Here is a 22,740-nt window from a genome sequence, read left to right as displayed (position 1 = left end):
CTTTTCTTTTCATGTGTCTTCTGACTTACTGTCTGTCCTTTGCTGTCCAAAGTTTAGCAATCTAACTAAAGTGCTAACCCTCTGATTGTCCTCAGTGGAAGTAAATAGTATCTTCTTTGGAGCTCCCATACATCTCTACTTATCTCATAGCACTTAGCCACTTCCTACACTGCATTACAGTTACTTAATATGTATCACATGTTTTGTTAGACTATAAGCTGTATCTCTTTATGTTTGTGTCCCTCACAGTGCCTTCCATATGGTAGTTGCATAATAAATATATGTTGGACAAGGAAACAAATGAGAAAGCGTGGAAATTTTTACTATAATATGGTGTAAGTTCTAATGAGTAGCCTTATTTGTCCCTAGTTACCAATTTAAGTAGAATAATAACTTAGCATACTCATATATTCATTTGGTTTTTGTTAATTTATGAAGATGTAACTTTGTTCCTGAAACGCTTATAATTACTTAGTTTTTCATTTTGATTTCAGAAGTAAATATATATATTTTTAATCTTGTGTAGGATTGCTTTGGAATTTTTGGATTCAAGAGCTTTTTGTAGAAACATCCCTCACTTAAAGGGGAAATCTGCTATGAAAAAACGACATTTGGAAATTTTGGGGTATCGTGTAATTCAGGTATGAAATACTGATGTAATTCTGCCCCTAAAGAACTCAGAAAACTAGATGTACATGTGTTTTCTTTTTTTAAAAATTGGAGTATAATTAACATACATTTTTATATTCATTTCAGGTATACAACATGATTCAACAATTCTATACATTACTCAGTGCTCACCATAATTAAGTGTAGTGATCATCTGTTCTCAAACATTTTGCAGTCTTCCAGACTAAATTCCCTATGCTCTACTTTTCATCTCCATAATTTATTTATTTTGCAAGTAGAAGTTTGTACCTCTTAATCCCCTTTATCTATTTCACCCTTCCCCTCCACCCATCTCCTCTCTGACAGGTGGTTACCTGTTTGTTCTCTGTATTTAAGAATCTGGTGTTTGGGACTCTTGGGTGGCTCAATTAGTTAAGCGTCGGACTCTTAATTTGGCTCAGGTCATGATCTTATGGTCGTGAGACAAAGCCCTGTGTTGGGCTCTGAGCTGTCAGCAGAGATTTTCTCTCTCCCTCTGCCCCTCCCTCCCTTGCATGCATGCACACGCATGTGCTCACTCTCTCTACCTCTCTCTCTCTCTCGCAAAAAAAAAAAAAAAAGAGTCTGGTTTTTTGGTTTCTTTTTTTCTTTGTTCATTTGTTTTGTTTCTTAATCACACATGAATGAAGTCATAATGGTATTTGTCTTTCTCTGTCTGACTTATTTAACTTAGCATTATACTTTCTAGGTCCATCCAGTATGTGTTCCCTTTTAATGTGACAGTTCTAGAATTACCTTTTTTTAATATTAAAAAAACAGTTATATTAAAATATCTCCAAAACAGACATTCTCCATGTTTTTTTGAATAGGAAATAAAAATCATTTATTTTATTATCTGTAGAAGATCTGTTGGTTTTTATATTTATTTATCTTACAAGAGAGAGAGGCACTGTGGAGATGGGTAGAGATACAAGAGAAAAAGGCTAGTGTGTGTATGTAGGAAAGGTACACAGGAAAAAATGTCCACTGTTGGTATTGTAGGAACAGGAAGGTGAAAGTAGCCGTGAGGCAGGAGGTATCTGGGCTTTATCTGGGAGAAGGACCCACCTGGCTTCTGAAAATGGTTTATGCTTATGTGAGCTAATTTAATAGGCTCCTACAGTTTGGCTTAGTAGTGCTTACAAGTCTTCTCTGATGCTTTTTGTTGTTGCTTTAAAACTTTAAATTCAAACTACGTTGCGTATTTTACAGATCCCTCATTTTGAATGGAACTCTATGGCACTGTCAACAGAGGAAGCTCGGATGGACTACCTGAGAGAATGTATATTTGGCGAAGGCAAATCATGACTGCAGTTTTAAATTAAAATTCATGATGCTGGTGTGTCACATTTGAACTTATTTTAATTAAGGGGCCTGACTCAACTGAAAAATGATAGTACAGAATTGACTGATTTCAAGGTCAATTGAATACCTATTAAACAGACATTTTATTTTCTCCAATACTTAATCTTTCTCTACTATCTGGTTGGGAAATTGTATAAAATTCTTAATATAAAAGACTTGTAGCTTTGAAGAAACTTGAATCGTTTACAGTTCATTCTTTGAGGGCCTACTAAGTGTCAGTAACTGTTTTAGGTGCTGGGAATACAGCAGTGCATATTGTGTATCTGCCACAGGTGGCCAGCGAGGTAGGAGGTAAAGTCATAGGTACTAACACTTCCTAGAAGCCAAGTAGAGAAAGCATTTCAAGGAGGGAGAGGTGAGCAGTTGTATCAGATGCTGCCGTCAGGTAGAATGAGGACTGGGAAATGACTGTTGAATTTAGCAACATGAAAATCATTGGTAACCTTGAAAAGAGTAGTTTTGGTGAAGTGCTAGGTGTGAAAGCCTGACTGGTTTAATAGAAAGCAGGAGGAGACAGGATTTTTTTTTTTTTTAATAAATAAATGGAAGTAAAGAAATGGAGTGGTAGCTGAGGGGGAAAGTGACCAATCTTTTTTTTTTTTTTTTTCAAATGTTTGTTTTTGAGAGAGAGTGCAAGTGGGGAAGGAGCAGAGAGAGAGGGGGTGTGGGACAGATGATCTGGAGCGGGCTCTGTGTGGACAGCAGAGGGCCTGATGTGGGGCTCTAACTCACAAACCACGAGATCATGACCTGAGCCGAAGTCAGACACTCAACCGACTGAGCCACCCGGGCACCCCAGAAAGTGGACCAAACTTGACCTGGTCTGATCGTATACATGCTGGGGGAATAATGATTTTCTCTTGCCTTACAACACATTTATTTAATAAAATAGTAACTAGGGACCTACTATGGGACGTAATCCCTACCCCTTCTTCCAAGTGTGGTATATTTGTGCTCAGCAGAAAGCCATGTTGTAACTATCCTCAGGCTACTTGGTGTAAGTGCAGGTAATTAGCATTTGAAGCTTGCTATCTTCTGACTTCATGACCTTCTAAATTCATTCTGTCCCAAAATAAGTTGGTAGCCAGAATGCCTTGAGTCATAGCTATAAAACATGTGTCCTGGGGCACCTGGTGGCTCAGTCGGTTGAGCGTTCAGCTTCCGATCAGGTCATGGTCTTGTGGTTCATGGGTTTGAGCCCCATATTGGGTTCTCTCCTGTAAGCGCAGGGCCTGCTCTGGATCCTGTGCCCTTCTCTCTCTGCCCCTCCTCAACCCGCTTGCTCTTTCTCCCAAAAATAAACAAAAAAAAAAAAAAAGCAAAAAAAAAAGCAAAACCAAACGTGTCCTGCCTGGATTTTGGTGTGTTGATATTTGATTTAGGTTTAGTTGAAGCACTTGTTTAAAATATTATTACTTTGCATGGTGTGAAATGCAATACATAACAGTAAGCAAAAAAAAAAAAAAAAAAAAAAGTAAGCACTTTAAGAATAAAATGATTAGACTGGGGCACCTGGGTGGCTCAGTTGGTTAAGCGTCCAACTTCGGCTCAGGTCATGATCTCACGGTTCGTGAGTTCGAGCCCCATGTGGGGCTCTGTGCTGACAGCTCAGAGCCTGGAGCCTGCTTCAGATTCTGTGTCTCCCTCTCTCTCTCTCTGCCCCTCCCTCACTCATGCTCTGTCTCTTTCAAAAATAAATAAAAATGTTAAAAAAAGGTTAGACTGAGGAGGATTATAAGTTGTTTTCTTTGGATATAAATGAAAACCTAGTTATTGTGTACTTTGAATACAGGGAAATCTTGATTAAATGACCCTGATGTACCTTTCACTTACTGTTACACGTAATGTGACTTCTAGTGTACCACATCTCGTGCTCTCCTTCCTCTAGGCTGCCCTACCCAAATGGTTTTATTTATGTATATATTCTTACATATTTTTGTTTGATGATCTTTCTATTTAAATAACTGGAGTTGTTATAAACAAAACATTCTTTTTTTTTTAAAGCATTCTTTTTTCATTGAGATATAATTCATATACCATAAAATTCACCCTTTTAAAGTATACAATGCAGTGGTTTTCTAGAGTATTCACAAGTTTGTGCAACCATTACCACTATTTAATTCCAGAACATTTCCATCATCCCAAAGCATTATTTTTACAACGTAATATCATGTCTGTGTCGGTCTGCACTCTCTCCCCAACACGGGGCTTGAACTCACAACCCTGAGATCAAGACCTAAACTGAGATCAAGAGCTGGACGCTTAACCAACTGAGCCACCCAGGCATCCCTGTCTTGCTTTTATAGTAAGCACTTCCTCTTACAGTTTTATCACTCAGGTTTGCATCTCTAGACACCATAATTTGCCTCCCCACAACCTTTTAAATGTGTCTTAATCTAGAAGTATCCCACACCATCCCTTTCTCTTCGAAACAGTTTATCTGCTGAACAACCTGTAGAATTTCCCACCTTCAGGATTTGTTGATTATATAATCCTGGATAGTTTAGAATAGTTTCTGTCAATACAGAAAAGTAGCCAGGATTCTACTTCAAAGATCCAAAATAAAACTGATTTTTATTGGATATGTTTCCATATTTATGGTAGAGACAATAAAACTGTATGAACACTCATCTGTTCTTTATGAAATTGCTTGACAAATAATAATGGAATACTCCAAATTAGTTCCAAGTCAGATTTCTCAGAAAGCGACACGTGTGAGGCTAGAAGTCGAACATGTCTGCAAAAGCATGTGAAACCCACAAACGACGATTACTTGGTGACTTGCACAGTTGAATGTGATGGCTGTGGACACACTGAAGAGCCAGCCTAGTGCATATACTAACAACAAACAGCTTGAGTATAGGGTTTCACATCCTAGAAAACGCAATAATACAGTCATCTTTCCAGTTTTTTTTTTTCTTTTTTCTTTTAAAAGTTTGTTTTTGAGAGAGGGAAAGCATGCACATGCACCTGAGCAGGGACCAAGAAGAGAGAGAATCCCAGGCAGGCTTTGTGCTATTAGTGCAGAGCCCCATGTGAGGCGTGATCTCATGAACTGTGAGATCATGACCTGAGTGGAAATCAAGAATTAGACACTTAACTGACTGAGCTACCCAGGCACCCCAGTCACCTTTCTATCAGAAATTTGCAAATAGGTAGCTCTTTCATGGAATATATAGATAAAACTTAAACCGACAAATACACAAATATACACCTCACTGGCCCCAACTTCTGCCCAGCAATTAAAGAATCAGTTCATTTCCTAAGGATAGTCCCCAACCCTCCTATCACAGACACTGTAGTTAATGGCTTGAAGACTGCTTTACTGGTTTTAACTAATTTTTTTTTAAAAAGTTTATTTATTTATTTTGAGAGAGAGAGAGAGAGAGAGAGAGAGCAGGAGGGGCAGAGAGAGAACCCCAAGCAGGCTCTGCACTGTCAGCACAGAGCCCAATGTGGGGCTGGAACTCAGGAACTGTGAGATCATGACCTAAGCTGAAACCAAAAGTTGGACGCCTAACTGACTGAGTCACCCAGGTACCCTCCCCCAAAAATTAAATTTGATTTAAATCATAAACAATATACTAGTGTCACAAAAGGAATGGAGAAAAGAAGAAAGACCACTTAAAGTTGACTACTTAGAGGTTTTTTCCCCTTCAAATGAAACCCATTTATTATACTTTTTAAATAGCATTTCCAAAGTTTTCTCATGGTATGTAATCTTTAATATAATGCATAGAATCTTGTCATATCTTGAAGCACGAGGGAAAGTTTTTGACATTTTAAACATTAAAAAATGTAGATGTACATGTTTCATTCTCCAATTTCATTTATAATAGAAAATGAGTGTAAAGTTACCATAACAATGCAAATGAAAGAATTAGTAAACAACTCAAATTTAGAAAATTTCTTTACAATCGAGTGAGACAGATTAACAAAAGGTATAATCTGTTCAACTTAATACTTAATTTCCTACTAGAAAATGGTTTAAAACAATGATCGTTACATTGAAGATTCAATGACTGAGGTTTTGACACCCACTGCTAACCTCATGGACAGTAATTAGTGAATAATTTCTACATCAATCTCTGTATAGGCTTTTGAAAACATAATAAATTAAAGCCCTATTATCCAAACAAACCACATTCCATTCTATTGTGTTTTTTCACCTCCTGGTTTATAGTTTAGACAGTTTGAAGAGGTTTAAACGTGTTGCTAGGCAACTAGCTCCTGAAGCATAACGTATTTCCTTCAACATCCCAGCCCATTCTTTTTTATCATCTTCATACCTGATGGAGAAAAAAAAAGTAATCAATAAGCAGTTTTTAAATAGATAGTTCTGTACGTTTCCTTGTATTAAATATACGAATGTGGGTCTTTGAGAAAAACCTATTGGCTCTTAACTAGAGGAGGACACAGCTGACTGGTACAATATCATTTGAATTCCTCCTCAAATATGCTTTCTCTGAGCATATGTCTGAACTACCGCCATGGTGTTTAATCTGGATGTTTAGGCAGTTAATTAAGCCTTCTCTGGGAATCAAAGACTGTGCAGAGATGAAGAGTAATAATCAATCATTCACATTTGGATTGATAAAGATGGGTGGTCGCTATGAGTCAAAGTCAGCAGACTCTACATTGAGTAAGAACTGAAAAGTCAGGGACAGCTGGTCACCTTGATTATAATTTCAATCCTTCCCATACAGTGGTGCCCACCATGGCAGCTGATGCTAGTGATCACTCCAGAAGAATCCATTCCCTTCTGCTTTATTGTCCTGTGTGAATACTATTAGATTTTGCATTTGATGTTAGGTAAGCACTAACATTAGGTTGTTCCCTCAGGGAATATTCACGGTTATAAAGATACAGGAACTTGAATTGCTTTGAAATATGTGTGCCTCTACTCTGCCTGGTGCCTGGAATGCCTTCTCTGCATGAGGAATTCCTAAACGCTGCCCTCTCTCTGAAGCCTTTTTGTAGCTTTCCCTTGGTTTCTCACATTGTCCTTTATATAGTATCTATTATAGCAGTTACCATTCTATTGAAAAATTTTCCTCATATTTATGTCCTCAACAAGCTCAAGGGTATTTGAGGGCAAATAATATATCTTATTCACCTTAGTATTCTCCCTCCTCCAGAAGCTATTAATACTTGGCACAAAGGAAATACCCCCAAATCATTCTATGATGATGATTTAAAGTAATAATTTTTAAAAGTAGCTCATACTTATGTAAGATATGTCCTATCTGACTTAATTTAACAATAGTCCAAATTTAATTTTCAAGATTTGTACTGTACACCAAGTGATTTTTACATTGAGAAAAGTAGACAAAAAAATATTTTACCACTAATAAAGGGAAGAACTTTAATTATCTATGCAAAATTTGGGGCAACAAATTAAAAGAACTGTTTTAAGTGACTTAAAGAAAAAGTGACCACATTTAAGCAATATCAGGTTAAATGAGGCTTAAAAGCATTTGCTTCCTGACAGTTATGTATTTTTTATTTTTATTTATTTTTAATTTTTAAAAATTTAATGTTTATTTATTTTGAGAGAGAGAGAGAGACAGAGTGCAAGCAGGGGAAGGGCAGAGAGAGGGAGACACAGATCTGAAGCAGGCTCTAGGCTGTGAGCCGTCAGCACAGGGCCCGACGCGGGGCTCAAACTCACAGCTGTGAGATCATGAGCCGAAGTCGGATGCTCAACCAACTGAGCCACCCAGCTGCCCCAGTGACAGTTATATTTTTACTTTCAGCTTGGTCAATCCCAAATAATGGAAATATTTCAGCAAAAAATACGAGAATGGAAGGTTTTTGGGTTTTTTTTTTTTTTTTTACATATCACGCTAAGAGGGTCTATATGTTTAGAATGTGGTATACCGATAGTTCTCATCTCTGCAAATGTGAGTAGAGATTCACCAGGAAGTTGAGGACAAGTTGGGCAGCCACCTTTCTGGAAGATCAGTGGCTCTCAACTTTTTTTTTTTTCTCTTTAATGTTTCAAGTTTTTATTTAAATTCTAGTTAGGTAACACAGTGTAATACTAGTTTCAGGAGTAGAATTTAAGTGGCCGTCAACTTCAGTGCACATCTGAGTCACCTGGAGTTCTTGCTAGAACACAGATGGCTGGACCCCCCAATCCCAGAGTTTCAGATCTGAGGTAAGGCCTGAGAATGTGCATATTTAACAAGTACACAGGTGGTGCTGATGCTGCCTTGGAAACCACAGCAGATCACTGGTTCTCAAACTTGACTTGCACATTTGGAACCACTAGAGACATTAAAAATACTGATGCCTGGGTCCTACCCCCAGAGACTGATTTAACTGGTATGGAGTATGGCCTGGGCAAGAACATTTTTTAAAGTTCCTGACGTGATTCTAATATGCAGCAAGAGTTGAGAATTATTGCTCTAGATTTTATCACCCAAGTGGAAAACACCAGTACCTAAATTTAAAATTTTACAGCCAAGCAGACAGTAATGAATGCATTCTTGCCTTTCCCCAATCTGGCGGTTCCCAAACTTGTCTGCATATTAGAATCATCCAGGGGTCTTTTGAAAGTTTAAAAGCCCAGACCATACTCTAGAAAATGAAATCATAGTCCATAGAGGTAGGAAAGAGGTGTCAGTACTTTTTGAAGCTCCCTACGTGATTCCTGTGAGCAAGCAACTTTGGGAACCACTGTCCTAATTGCAAAATCAAACATAATCAGAGAGGATGCCTCTTTCAGGCTCCCCTCAGCAATGTAAGGGCTACTTTTAGCAGGAAATGCTCTACTTTGCTGCCTACAACATCCTCCTGCTGAAGCAACTTAGCTTTTGACCACCGTTAGGAACCACAGTGGCTCATGTGGGATTCAGCTGATTGACAGCACCATTCCCTAACATCAGTGTTTTTGACCCTGGCTGCATAGTAGAATCACCTGAGAAGGTTTTGGGCCCTCACTGCAGAAATCCTGATTTAATTGGCCTGCGTTAAGGTCCAGGCGCTGGTGTATTTTAAAAGCATCCCAGGTGATTTAAAAATTTTTTTCTTTAATGTTTTTATTTTTGAGACAGAGAGAGACAGAGCATGAGCAGGGGAGGGGCAGAGAGAGAGGGAGACACAGAATCTGAAGCAGGCTGCAGGCTCTGAGCTGTCAGCAAAGAGCCCGATGCAGGGCTCGAACTCATGGACTGTGAGATCATGACCTGAGCCGAAGTCGGACACTCAACTGACTGAGCCACCCAGGCACCCCCATCCCAGGTGATTTTAATGTGCAGCCAGGGTTAAGGATCACTGCCTATTCACTCTTTGTGCTTATCCCTGTTTTCCAAAAACCCTAACCTTCTCAGCCCTCCATTATTTCATTCTTTTTTTCCCTACTGCTTCCAGCCTTTTTCCATCTCAACTTCTCCCTAAGTCTAGCCTCTTTCCTCCCTGGAAATCTCTGGTTTCTTTTTGTTCCTCCTCCTCTTTTGGGGTGGGGAAAGATGAGTAATACTTAACTTCCCTTTATAGCTACTTTTTTTCTTGCCTTCTACATAGCTAGTTACTATTACAACAACACAAGGAAATAATGTTTGATGCATAAAATAATTCCTTGGTTAAGCCACCTGTCTTTCAGCCTTTCAGTTCACCAGGGAATAAGGCATGTGGTGAGTCAGGTATAGAAGCAGTAATATCCACTTTCTACTCTTGGCCTTGGTGGTATGCCTTCACTGATTGCTCTTCCAAAGCTATCCCTACAAATTTATTTATTTATTTTTATTATTTTTTAAAAAATGAAATTTATTGTCAAATGGGTTTCCACACAACACCCAGTGCTCATCCCAACAGGTGCTCTCCTCAATGCCCATCACCCACTTTCCCCTCCCTCCCACCCCCCATCAACCTTCAGTTTATTCTCAGTTTTTAAGAGTCTCTTATGGTTTGCCTCCCTCCCTCCCTAAAAATTTAAATGAGTGAGCAAATCACTTGTTAAAATGAAGATACTGATTAAGTTTGGGGTGAGACCTGGGATTATGCATTTCTAAGAAGCTCTCAGGAGATGCCACCACTGGTGGTCCATAGACCATACTTTGAGTACCAAGGTTCCAGACAGTCTGGTGACAGACCAAGGAAGAGCATCCATCCTTGAGAGTGGGGGCTGGCCTTCAGCTGAGAGGGAAAGCATGAATTTGGCAGTTTCTGGATGAGTGTATGGTATCAACTCACTAATGCTTACCTCAAGCAACTGAGATCTGCCTCCTATAAATTTTTATCAGCAAGCACAGTGCCTGGGCTGAAGGCAGCAGGTGCCATTTGACAGACACATGTGGTATCCTAGTGGTAACCAGATATCTGCATACTGTATGCCCTGCCCCAACTATGTGGCTCTCCATGACACAACTTACACTTCTGCTCCTAAGACTTCCTGTATGTGCCTTGGTCTCCAGGGGACATTCACTGCATTAGAAACTATGGTAAAATTCACCACCCCCCACACACTGTATAAATACTACATTCATTTCAAGCCTAACTTCAAAATATTCAACTGAGTAACCACTGCAAGTGTCATCCTTCGGAGACCTGCCCAGCATCGATCTGAGGGGTAAAATGGATTGCTCCTTTTCACTTGTTTCTTTTTTAAAAAGCTTTTGTAACTGAATCTTCAAAAACTCAAAAACGGTTTAAGTTAGAATCAAAATAGAATTAATGAATTTGTGGAAAACTCAAGAAGTTAACTACATGTTTCTTCAGAACTCTTAGGAAATAAAGTACCCTGTGGTAGAAAGGTTTGGAAGCAGCCCTCACTCTACTGGATGCCTAGTGCAGTACACTTTCAGAGCAGAGTAGAGCTTTATTAAGGACTCAACAGTCCGAATCTCATTTTACTGATTAAGAAAAAGGCCTAGATAAGTTCTTTCCCAAGCACACAGCTAATTAGAAGCAGTACTTGATCATCAAGTAAGTGGCACGTGCAAAAGTTCAATTAGGTTTGAAAAGTGTTTAAGCTACTATCAAGAAGAAGCATACATGTTGGGAAAGTCTGGCTTACTCTTTACTGCAAAATTGCTTTATCGGTTATCAGTTATTTGATTTAATCTTTGGTCCAAAAAATTGGAGTCAAAAAAACTTACTTCCATATGTCATTGACTTCAGTGGGTGCAAACTCTTTAGACTCCAGTTGAATCATGGCAAAGCCCCCGATGGCATACAGGGATCCAGCCAGGCTGACCAAACTGATGGAGCTTCTTTCTTGGGGAAATTCAGTCATTACTTCCCATCTAGGAATTGTTGAAAATACAGTCAATGTAAAACCTAAGGAAATGCCAAATTTATTTACTGAACAATTATGTGAAATTATAATTTAAAAATTCAAGTTAGCATAGGCATCTAAAATTAGAAGATTAAGTTTTTCTACTGAAAAATAGCTAAATATTTCTTTATTTGAAAGATGTAACCAGATTAAATACAAAGCCCTCAATATGTCAATCTTGGACTATTTCACCTTCATCAATTAGCATGTTCAGCAATGGTTATCAAAATGTGTGCCATAAACTGGGGGGTTGGTGCACTTCTAGGGCTCCTGAGTCTTACTGTGCTGGATTTCATTTGAATGGTAATACAAGTTTTTAAAAAGCCGGGTTTCCATCATTTCTGGAGAAATCTCTAAATCCTTTGCAGTAAAGGCATGTAATTAACCTAGTTGAGAAACTAGAGTTAGTAATTTTCTTTTTAATGACTTCATCTTTTTAAATAAAGGATTTAAGGGAACTTTTTAATGTTTAAAGCCATATGAAATAGGACAACTAATGATAAAATTAATAAAATCAGTTGGAGGTATCAAGAGTCTAGAATGAGTTAGTCATTTTGGCAACTCTCTATTCTATTTCTCTGTCGTTAAAAGTGGACCTTTCTCTAAACATATTATTTGTTTTTCTAACTATAAAAATAGCACATATACATTATAGACAACCTGGAAATACAAAAAGGTATAGAAGAAAACAAATACCACCATGATCATACCCTCCAGACATAATCATAAGCAACATTTTAGTGTAATTTTGTTTTTTTCAAAAAGCATACAGATTTATAAATATAAATGTCTATACATACACATGAAAAAGCTATGAACATAGAGTGTTTATAGTTCTGTGCACTGCTTCTTTAACTTCTTATGAGTGTTTACCTATATGATAGTTTTCAAAAACACGATTTTTAATGATCGTTTAAATCCATAAAAGTTCCTTGGTGATTTTCAGATACTAAAGTGTATTTTGTAATCAGGCATACATGGTTCCTTAAAAAAGTAATGACAGTGCTCTGATTTTTCTTCATTGCTAAACTAGGAGTGTAAAAACTATGTATTTATCTAGATGAGTGAACTCAAAAATTTGAAAAAGACTAATTTTACATAAACGATATCTGTCAAATGTCTTTTCATATTAACTTTAAGCCAATAAAAGCTTATAAGTGAAAATTTTAAGAAATTATAAAGAGTATAAAAGAATTAACCATTTGAAGCATTCATGCTTTACAAATATCATAAGCTAAGTGGAGGTCTTTTCATTCTACATATTTCAAATCAAAACACCATATGGAGACATGTATATTCACCCACATGTATATAATTATTCAGAAGTATTACCTTTGCACGACTAAATTCATAAAGTTAAGTTAATAACAAATAAGGACAAATTGAACACTCCAACATTAACTTGAGGACTATGTGTTCCAAGTTGCAAACACATGTAATGCATCAAAATGTTAGGCTTTTCACACCCAATAACAGTAGAAGGAACCCACATACTTCATCTTAATCCTTGCCTCCCTGCCCTCCTCTCCCCATGTCCTAATCAGAAAGCTTCATTTCCATCCAAAGTTAAAAAGTAGAATGACTCATATGCTTTGGTAAGATACAGCAACTCACTTATTGGTTATGAGGTCAAAAGCTTCTACTGAAGCTGAAAGGCCATCTTCGGTGACGCCTCCTGCAATCACAATCTTGCCCTTATGTATGGCCACCCCAAACATGGAACGAGGGGTTTTCATTGGAGCCACATCTTTCCAGTCTCCTTTTTTGGGGTTGTAGATAAACACTCTGTTTGTACACTTTCTGTGAACATAAAAGACAACAAAATGGTCCTTTTAGAACCTTCCTTTCTGAAAGAAGCAATTTCACTAATCATTTAACATTGCTTCCCATCTCAGATACATAAAGCAGAATTAGAAAAACTCATAAGTATTCTGAATCTGAGCCTATGACACAAGTGAAGGACAATTGCCAATGTGGGCACTAAAACTATTTTATAACTTAAAAATACTACTGGATGGTAGAGTACCTTTCCTTTCGGCAATCTCCCAGAGTGGATTTTAATCCTATCTGCTGCTAAATTCAACAGAAGACACAGATAGAGTTGAAAAAAAAAATCATAGACCCTTTTTGTGCCAAGTAACAAAAATGTTAAGTTTATCTTATTGTTTGAATCTCCTAGGAATGACTTAGTTAATTTAAAAAATAATTAGGTATGAAAGTACCTATTTTAAATTTAACTCCATAATATGACGGCTTGTTTCATTTTAGTATACTACTAATACACCAGTGTATTTTAAGAAGTCTGAGGCTATAGATTAGACAACTAGTCGTCTGAATAGATGAGTAAGGAGAGCAGTTTTATATGCTAAATGCTACCAGGAAAACCTGTACTCATCTGAATTATTCTTAGCATGTTCCTCAGAGTTCCTTAAGGTTATCCATAATTTACTGATAGGAGTTCAAAATGCTAAATAATAATTCATCAACTGGATATATTTGTGGGATTTTTTATTTAGTTTTGCTTTTTTAAAGTAAGCTCTACATCCAATGTGGGGCTTGAACTCGCAGCCCCAAGACCGAGGGTCATATGCTGTAGCAGCTGAGCCAACCAGGTGCCCCTGGATATATTTGGTAAAGCAAAAAAAGCCAACAAACAACACTCCCAACGTTTTAGGAGGACAACTTTTTTCCTTAGTCTTATGAAAGACCAGATATCTGGAGTAGAAGCATTTCCTCTAATATTTGACTATGAGTATTATTTTAAAACTTCTTGACAAGGTCATGATACAAAATCATGTTCTTCAAATTCAGTGGTGTTAACTAGTGAGATTTAGTGCTTACTTTTAGATAATGACTCATTTCAAAGTTCTTTGGCATTCATCAAGCAATGCTGTCTTGGTTAATCATACTCTCAAGATTAATATATTCTTACCAACAAGACCTGTATGCTTCTTACTGACATATCAATTTCCTAGTTACTAATACCACTTGAAGGAAACAATTTAAATCATTTGGCAGGGTCACTAGATTTTCAAAGTCAGAACACTGCTTAATACACATTTTCCATCCTATCTACTCAGGAAAAATACCCCAAATAAGATTTTGCACTAAGTTTGTAATATGACCTTCCTTTAAATTATGGGAATGGCTGGGATTAAGGCAAATATTAAAATATCAGAATATGTTATCTTTGAATATGGATAGACTGTATAAAAACCCATTGTTCTTTTTTTTTTTTTAATTTTTTTTTAACATTTATTTATTTTTGAGACAGAGAGAGACAGAGCATGAACAGGGGAGGGGCAGAGAGAGAGGGAGACACAGAATCGGAAGCAGCCTCCAGGCTCTGAGCCATCAGCCCAGAGCCCGACGCGGGGCTCGAACTCACGGACCGCGAGATCGTGACCTGAGCCACCCAGGCGCCCCCCCATTGTTCTTTTTAAACAATTAGTCATTTATTTTTATTTTATTTTATTTTTAATTGAAGTATAACTGACATACCATATCGTATTAGTTTCAGATGTATATCATAGTGATTTGATATTTTTATACATTATGAAATGATCCCCCTAGGTAAGTCTAGTTACCATGTGTCACCATACAAAGTTGTTACAATATTATTGACTACATCCCTATCCGTATATTACATCCCCATGAGTTATTTTATGATTGGAGATTTGTATATCTCAATCCCCTTTAACTATCTCACCCGTCCCCAACATCTCCCCGCTCTGGTAACCACCCGTTTGTTTCCTATATCAATGAGTCTGTTTCTTTTCTTTCTTTCTTTTTTTTTTTTTTTTTCCGCTTGTTAGGTTCCCATTGCTTTTTAAAATCACATTTCCTGTGCTATTTGTCATTTTAATTTAATAATAACCATTAATTGTTAACTCAGAATATAGAGTTCTTTATTTCTAGCACATTTCCATATTCTACTCTCCTTTCCTGCTTTGCCCTTATAATTCTTAATTCTGGTTCCCTTTCCAGGATTATCTCTATTTATTAAACAGCTCGGGCAAATGAGGACAAGCCAAATTAGGCAGAGTTTTCAGAGGCAGGACATTAGTTCTCACTATTTAAACTGAAAATCTTCATTTTACCAGACAGGCTCCTGGCTTAACCGACTGACTTTTGGAGCCCTCTGAAGTCACTTCTCCCTTTGAGTAACAAGATCCTTTTCCTAATTACCTATCCCTTGAGAAGTGCCTAGAAATCAAGTTATATGAACCTTCATCCTGTTTTTCTCACAAGAAACTAGGCAGCAGTGGGTGTACCAGATGCAGCTGTTCTGTTTGATCAGTGCCTCTTTGTGACCAGTTGTTGTTAAATATTTTGACTATCAAAATATTTAAATATTCTGGGGCGCCTGGGTGGCGCAGTCGGTTAAGCGTCCGACTTCAGCCAGGTCACGATCTCACGGTCTGTGAGTTCGAGCCCCGCGTCAGGCTCTGGGCTGATGGCTCGGAGCCTGGAGCCTGTTTCCGATTCTGTGTCTCCCTCTCTCTCTGCCCCTCCCCCGTTCATGCTCTGTCTCTGTCTGTCCCATAAATAAATAAAAAAAAAAAAAAAACAAAAAAAAAAACGTTGAAAAAGAAAAAAAATTTAAAAAAAAAAAAAATATTTAAATATTCTTACTCTGTCCAGGAGTAAATCAGTGAAACATTGTTTAGGAAATAACTGCTTTCTTTTCTGTCACCAGGCTCCTCAGTTTCAAACTCACCTATCTAAATTCTTTTATGAAGGTAAAGTACAAATCCATGATATTTTAATGCACTGTTGGTTTAGCAGTTATATTTTAGATATAACATTAAAGAGGTACACTTAGTTTTTATCTAGTTGTGGCCAAAAGAATAAGAAAGCCCACTGGCTTTAACGTAGTGAAATATAATGAAAAAGACTTGATTATGCTCCTAAATGCTGCTTTTCAACTTTAAGAATGCTTATGAGGGCGGTATCATGCTAGTTCCTAGCAATATGCTGAATATCTACACATTTACTTTAACAAGTTTTATTTATTTTTTGATACTTTAGCAACTGTTAACTTTTATACAGTTTCCCTTCAGAAATCATTTATAATATCCTCCAATAGCTTTTCAAAATTTTATTTTGAAACTTTCACTTCCAAAATGTTATAAGTGAGAACCAAGTCTCATTTCAGTATGTAGATTCAGATGAAAGGAGGGAAGAACTCTTGCAATAACAAAATCATTTGGAGGGGCTCCTGGCTGGCTCAGTCAGTGAAGCATGCAACTCTTGATCTCAGGTTTGTGAGTTCAAGTGCCACGTTGGGGGTAGAGCTTACTTAAAAAAATGTTAAAGAAAATCATTTGGATGTAAACCATAAGGAGATTTTAGGTACTTACTTGTCATCTGTCTTTCCTCCTAGACAATATATCATCCCCTTATGTGAAATCACACTATGGCCATAGACTTTGATAGGCAGTTTTTTAACTTCATTCCATTTTGCAGTCCTGAAATGACAAGATGGTAGAATTTCTATGCTTTGAAACACGTTTTCTATGCTTTCAGTTAATTCTAGGTTCTAAAGCTATGAATATGTAATGGGCATTCATATACCTGAATGCTTACGAAACAGGAATGTCATGGCAACTTACACAGGATCATAGCATAATACTGAATCCAGCGAAGCCTCTGTTTGAAGGTCTTTGCCTGCAACTACATAGATTTTGTCATCTACCTCTCCCAGACCGAAGAGACACCTGGCTGATGGCAGAGGTGGAAGTCCAACCCACTCGGATGCTATGTTATCAAGCTGAAAGAAAAATATATAAGGAATTGTACAGCTTGTTAGAAAACAGTTACAGTCGTTCCAAGAAATATGCTATATTCTATGTGTTGTTTACAATACACTGAGATAGTGGGGCGCCTGGGTGGCTCAGCTGGGTAAGCATCTGACTCTTGGTTTTGGCTCAGGTCACTATCTCACAGTTCGTGAAATCAAGCCCTGCATCGGGCTTTGTGCTGACAGCATGGAGCCTGCTTGGGATTCTCTCTCTGCCTCTCTCTCTGTCCCTCCCCTGCTTGTTCTCTCTCTCTCTCAAAATAAATAAACTTAAAATATATATATATTAAAAAAAAAGAATACACTGAGATAGTCAAAGATGCTGCAGGTAAAATAAAAATGCAATCCAAAAGTATCATATTTTACCTCTGGATTACCAAGAAAAATGAGAAATTCTGCTTGGTTTACCAAAATAGCTAAAAGTAACAAAATCTGGAAAAAGAAGAGAACAGAGTCACTAGAGTTTGGTTAGAACTGTGAGGTTTCTTGTCAAAGTTTCTTCCCATGTTGTCTTGTTCAGGTTCGAAAAAAGCATCCTAATACTGTTAGCTCCTTGGGGAAAGAGAAGTTGTGACTGTGGGGAGGGTTGTATGTGAGTGACCCCCGAATGCTATATTTAACATGCTCCCCAAGCCAGGACAGCTGGACCTGTCGCTCAGTCCACAGACAACTGGGATGTTAGGCAATATCTTTTTTCTTTTCTTCAAAACTGTGTAGGTTTCTCTCTGTTTCGCTTTATTATTTCTGACATAGGCAGGGTTCTGGCTATAACCTCCTAGCCTTTTGCTGGAAGTCATTGGAAAAACCCTCGCCTCTGTCTTTTTTTTTAAAATTGTATTAGGAAGTAATTTGCTTGTGTTTGCTGCTGCTACTTCTGCAAGCCTCAGACAGCTCTCTAGGTGCCCATGGTCTCGGGTAGGTAATTCTGGTGTGGCAGGTATCAGTTTCAGCGCTTACTATTGGTAAGTTTACATTTTTCCACTTTGCATATTAGGACATGAAGGCATGAGAAAATTGCTTTTTGAAGGAGTGCAGTTACAGATTTGTTGTTCTCTGTAGTGCTACATCTGTGTAGCAGAAGAAGGAATAAACCCCAGAATAACTGGATACCAAAAGTAGGTGCAGATAATAAGGGCTGTGGTCAAGGGAGGGTCTCTGTAGAAGCCTATGTATATTTCACCTCGTAACTTTGGTTAAAGCAAGTACTAATTAAGACTAGATAAAATGAGCAGTTTAATCCTCACATATGCAATGTTAGGTCTGCAATCACAAATTTTAACATCTAGGTTGTGATCGCTAATTTTTTCATTTTTGGAAAAAAGTCCTTTCATCAAGAAAGTGGTGTGTAGTATAGTAGAAATAATGACAACATTTATAAAGTTTGGACTCTGTGACAGGCTGCGTATGGAACGCTTTACACGGGTAATCTCATTCAGTCCTCCAGGATTGCCACTTTTATTATCTCTGTTTTACAGACGAGAAAACTGAGGCACAGAAAGGTTAAATAATTGGTCAAGCACAGAGCTTTTAAGTGATATTCAAAAACAAGCTATATAAATCCACTGTTTCTTAAAACTGGGAACAGCAATTACGATCCCAGACTAAAGAGTTAACTGCCCACACTGTACAGGACTGTCCACATCACCATCCTCTCCCTAATCAGGGCACTTAGTACAGCAGATGTAACAGTACTGTCTACCAGGCTCTTTTACAGATGATCTGTCAAGCTATTTAACCTGTCTGGCTCCAGTTTCCTCATCCTTAAAATCAGGGTGTGGACCTACATTACTTTAAAATGGGATCCTGGGGGCGCCTGGGTGGCGCAGTCGGTTAAGCGTCCGACTTCAGCCAGGTCACGATCTCGCGGTCCGTGAGTTCGAGCCCCGCGTCGGGCTCTGGGCTGATGGCTTGGAGCCTGGAGCCTGTTTCCGATTCTGTGTCTCCCTCTCTCTCTGCCCCTCCCCCATTCATGCTCTGTCTCTCTCTGTCCCAAAAATAAATAAACGTTGAAAAAAAAAATAAAATAAAATAAAATGGGATCCTGTTCAAAGATTTGATGAATCTTTTAATTCTATGAAAAACAAAACAAAACAAACAACCCTCTCTTAGGTAAAAAATTCTCACAATCTATTTATAGTACACAATCAAAGATCATACTACTCCTAACTTAATACAGTCTAAACAGATGAGATCAAGCAGAAAAATACAATATAAAACATGAAATTCTCATATATTCTCTTGTGAGTCATAAATAACCCTTCTTACAGTCAGGTGTTTTTATCCTGGCATCTTGTTGCACTATTTGTCCCTTTTAAGAGAAGCAAGTCATGGGCAATGACAGAGAGTTGACCTTTTCAACTTTGTGTAACTGTTTTTGTAGCTATAAAGAACATTGAACAGGTTTCTTGAACCAGAAATGAGAGGTTGTGCCCATAAAAGTAAGAGTAGTCGGTGATCACAAAGAATGAAATTTTGCCATTTGCAACAACGTAGATGAAACTAAAGTGTATTATGCTAAGTGAAATAAGTCAGTCAGAGAAAAACACATATCATATTATTTCACTCTTATGTGGAATTTAAGAAACAAAACAGATGAACATTGGGGAAGGGAAGCAAAAATAAGATAAAAACAGAGAGGGAGACAAACCATAAGAGACTCTTAAAGACAGAGAACAAATTGAGGGTCGCTGGAGGGGTGGGGGTGGGGGGATGAGCTTGTTGGGATGAGCACTGGGTGTTATATGTAAGTGATAACTAAATTCTATTCCTGAAATCATTATTACACCATATGTTAACTAACTTGGATTTAAATTAAAAAAAAAAAAAAGTAGTAACAGGATGGAAGAGAATAAAGATAATACTGTTAAGTATTCCTTGATCTATGATTTCTAGATACCTGTGTGTCCATGTGTGTTTTATGCCATTTTTTACTTCCTAGATATAATGATTGCCTTTTAAATTCAATTTGGCTTTTCTGAAATTTCACTGATTTTAAAATTAGAACTTAGGAAATTTTCTGGCATGCATTCAAACACTTAGGATTATAGCTTCTGTTTTATTTTTGTATTTCATAGTTAACATTTTTCAATGGAACTTTGAAAATTAAGAATGATTAACATATATATTACATTTTTCAAGATTAGGAAAACCTGGTTAAAGGTAGTATTTTGTGAAGGCACAGCATGTCACACACTGAGAGCACACAGTGACTGTGGTATGACATTCTACACTTATCTTTGGCCTTTCCAGTTCAAGTGCCCATAAACCTCAGGCCATGAGTAGCTATGATCTAAACAAACTCATGTGAGCTAGCTGTAGGCTACAAAGTAGCTTAAAAATTGGCATTATTAAAGATAAAGGGTAAGCCACTGATTCCTTCATAAACAGATAAAATATAATGTGTTAATAATATGAAACAAACTCACTTCAAACAAACTATAAAGAGTTTAGTTGGGAGTATTTGGTTTCTTGGACACATCTGTGGTTTCACAAAACAGATTAAATTGGAATGATGTTGAAGTACAACTCTGATCCAAATACATGTGGTCACTTGTCATAAATAAAAAATCATCGTAAATAAAAATTTCTAAATATAATTGATGAATTCAAATTAGTGACACCTTTGTAGTTTTTCCCAGAATGTAACCCAAAGTGTGTAAATTAAGTTATATAAGTTCTCTTCATTTTCAACAAAATTATATTTTAGGCAGTAAACATAAATAACAGATAAAATACCACCCTTAAGAATTTCAAATCAGTTCAAGAAAACCTGAAAAAGGCTGAAAATCTGACCAATTATAATTTTTGCAATGTGGAAAGTACTACGGTTTAGAGAAATACATTAACCTACTTAATGGGTTAAAAGTTTCAATTTAGGTTTTACTAACACACTGAGTTTTGAAGGATTATAGTCACCATCAGCTATAAACTTAACACTGTGGGTAAAAGAGTGTAAAGAAAATCTGAGTCATCACTTACACATTAATTAGAACCTCATTCTTCACCAAACCTTTTATTAAATATTAACAAGCAATTAAGTTAACTGATCTAAGTACTTCTGTCAGCTCTGTAAGTAGCAAAGGTGCAAGGGACTGCATAGGACATCCAGTAGAATAAAATGCAAGCAGCCTGAATGATTCACACATCAGGTAACTGGGTAGTAAACAGCAGCCTTTCCTTTACGTCTCTACTTTTAGAAAACTAGCCCTTCTTACCTGGAAGAAGTAGGACTGTAGAGGTTGATCTTTATTTTCTTCATCCACATATAGTCCTCCTACCACATACACCTGATTTTGTTGGGTAACAATGCTAGAATGATTTCGGGGAATCTGCTCAGCCAGTGCAGTGAGGTAGCACTCATTTTCTGTGGGATCATAAGCCACGGCAGCTGTGTCATTCACCAAGAGGATGAGGTCTTTGACAAACATTCCATGCCTGGGAATGTCATTCAGGTAACCAGGGAGTAAATCTTCATCACCAACATCACCGTTCACCTCCCCAGCCCCAGACTTCTCTGCATTTTTGCTAGGTTCTGGGAGTTTGCCTGCAAAGGCATCTTTGAGAACTTTGATTTTTTTCTGGAGTTCTGGGTTGCTTTTAATTATATCATCTTTCTCAACGTGATCTTTAAAATATTTTTCTGTCATAAGGCGAAAACGAATACAATCAAACACTTCGCTAAGGTTTTTGACCCTGTTTTCCTTGTCTGTTCGCACCCATTTCATCACCGCCTCAAATACCGCTTCTTCCTTCTCCACATTTAGACTGTCATTTGAAATGACTGAGATCAGTTCCTGCGGAGATAGTTGCATAAAGTCCTCTTCCTTACAAATCTGTACAAAACGATCAGACACAAATTCACGGGCAGAGATAGCAAGTCTCGGGCAGTCAAGAAGAAGTCCTAATCTTAAGATGGCTAGACAGTTACCAGGAGCAAGTCTTTTCTGAAGATAGGAAACACAGACAGTGAACACCGAGGGGATCTGAAAGCGGCTGGCCAAGGCAAAAATATCTTGCACGTTTCCATCGTTGAGATCAATACTGGCAGAGTACAGGTACTTGATGATTAAATCCAGTACAGCAGGATCCACATTATCTAATACTACCTCCTTTTTTTTCCCCTCATCAATTTCAGATAAAAAATACTCACGGAAGTAAGGACTACAAGCTGACAAAATCAATCTGTGGCAAGGAAGACTTTTGTCACCTGCTTTTAGGGTGCAATCGATGAATTTTTTTTCATCCAGGAGATCTTTTAGACCATCCTGAAGAAGGGTGGATTGGTAAAGCCGCAGTTCCTCTGTGAGTTCCCGCTGGGAATCCATTTTGTGAGTAACCTGGGTAAGGAAGGGGACACTGAAGGCCTTAGCTCCTCGCAGCACACAGGTCTAGCTGTAAAAAGGCAGATCAGTGTGCTTTGCCCAGCTTGAAGCCTTTGCAATTTAATCCCACCAGCTAAATATAGATACCCACTCTAACAACGGGAATTTAGGAGAGCTGGTTTGGAAAGAAGAGTTGTTCTTGCAGCTGTTATAGATTGAAGGGAACAACTGGAACTTTTAATCACTAAGGAAACAGCTAAGAAACAGGGGATTTAAATGAAGTAGAAAGCTTTAAAATACATAAAGCATTACAGCATATGTCA

At 37.7% G+C, this 22,740-nt stretch overlaps 2 protein-coding genes across 4 annotated transcripts in view; one reads left to right on the top strand and one right to left on the bottom strand.

Moving 5' to 3' along the window:
- The window catches only part of FASTKD1 (FAST kinase domains 1), a 47,634-nt gene extending 45,442 nt beyond the window's left edge, over positions 1-2,192 (top strand). For all 3 annotated transcript variants that reach the window (XM_086718837.1, XM_086718836.1, XM_086718834.1), the window contains 2 exons: positions 527-641; positions 1,861-2,192. In XM_086718837.1, the coding sequence (XP_086574963.1) occupies positions 527-641; positions 1,861-1,956 (211 nt within the window). In that variant the 3' untranslated portion in view covers positions 1,957-2,192. The remainder of the gene's footprint in view (positions 1-526; positions 642-1,860) is intronic.
- Positions 2,193-5,649: 3,457 nt separating this feature from the next.
- KLHL41 (kelch like family member 41) lies at positions 5,650-22,512 on the bottom strand. The gene is made up of 6 exons (XM_025912321.2): positions 21,311-22,512; positions 16,909-17,066; positions 16,657-16,764; positions 12,908-13,093; positions 11,115-11,261; positions 5,650-6,302 (listed from the first exon to the last, which is right to left on the bottom strand). The coding sequence occupies exons 1-6, from the start codon at positions 22,418-22,420 to the stop codon at positions 6,191-6,193; spliced, it is 1,821 nt and encodes a 606-aa protein (XP_025768106.1). The 5' UTR covers positions 22,421-22,512; the 3' UTR covers positions 5,650-6,190.
- Positions 22,513-22,740: the final 228 nt, after the last annotated feature.

The sequence above is a fragment of the Puma concolor genome, chromosome C1 (genome assembly GCF_028749965.1).
Source record: "Puma concolor isolate L17-30 chromosome C1, mPumCon1.1.hap2, whole genome shotgun sequence".
Lineage (NCBI taxonomy): Eukaryota > Metazoa > Chordata > Mammalia > Carnivora > Felidae > Puma > Puma concolor.
Note: the sequence above shows the minus strand (reverse complement) of the source record. Positions and strands in the feature narration are given on the sequence as shown.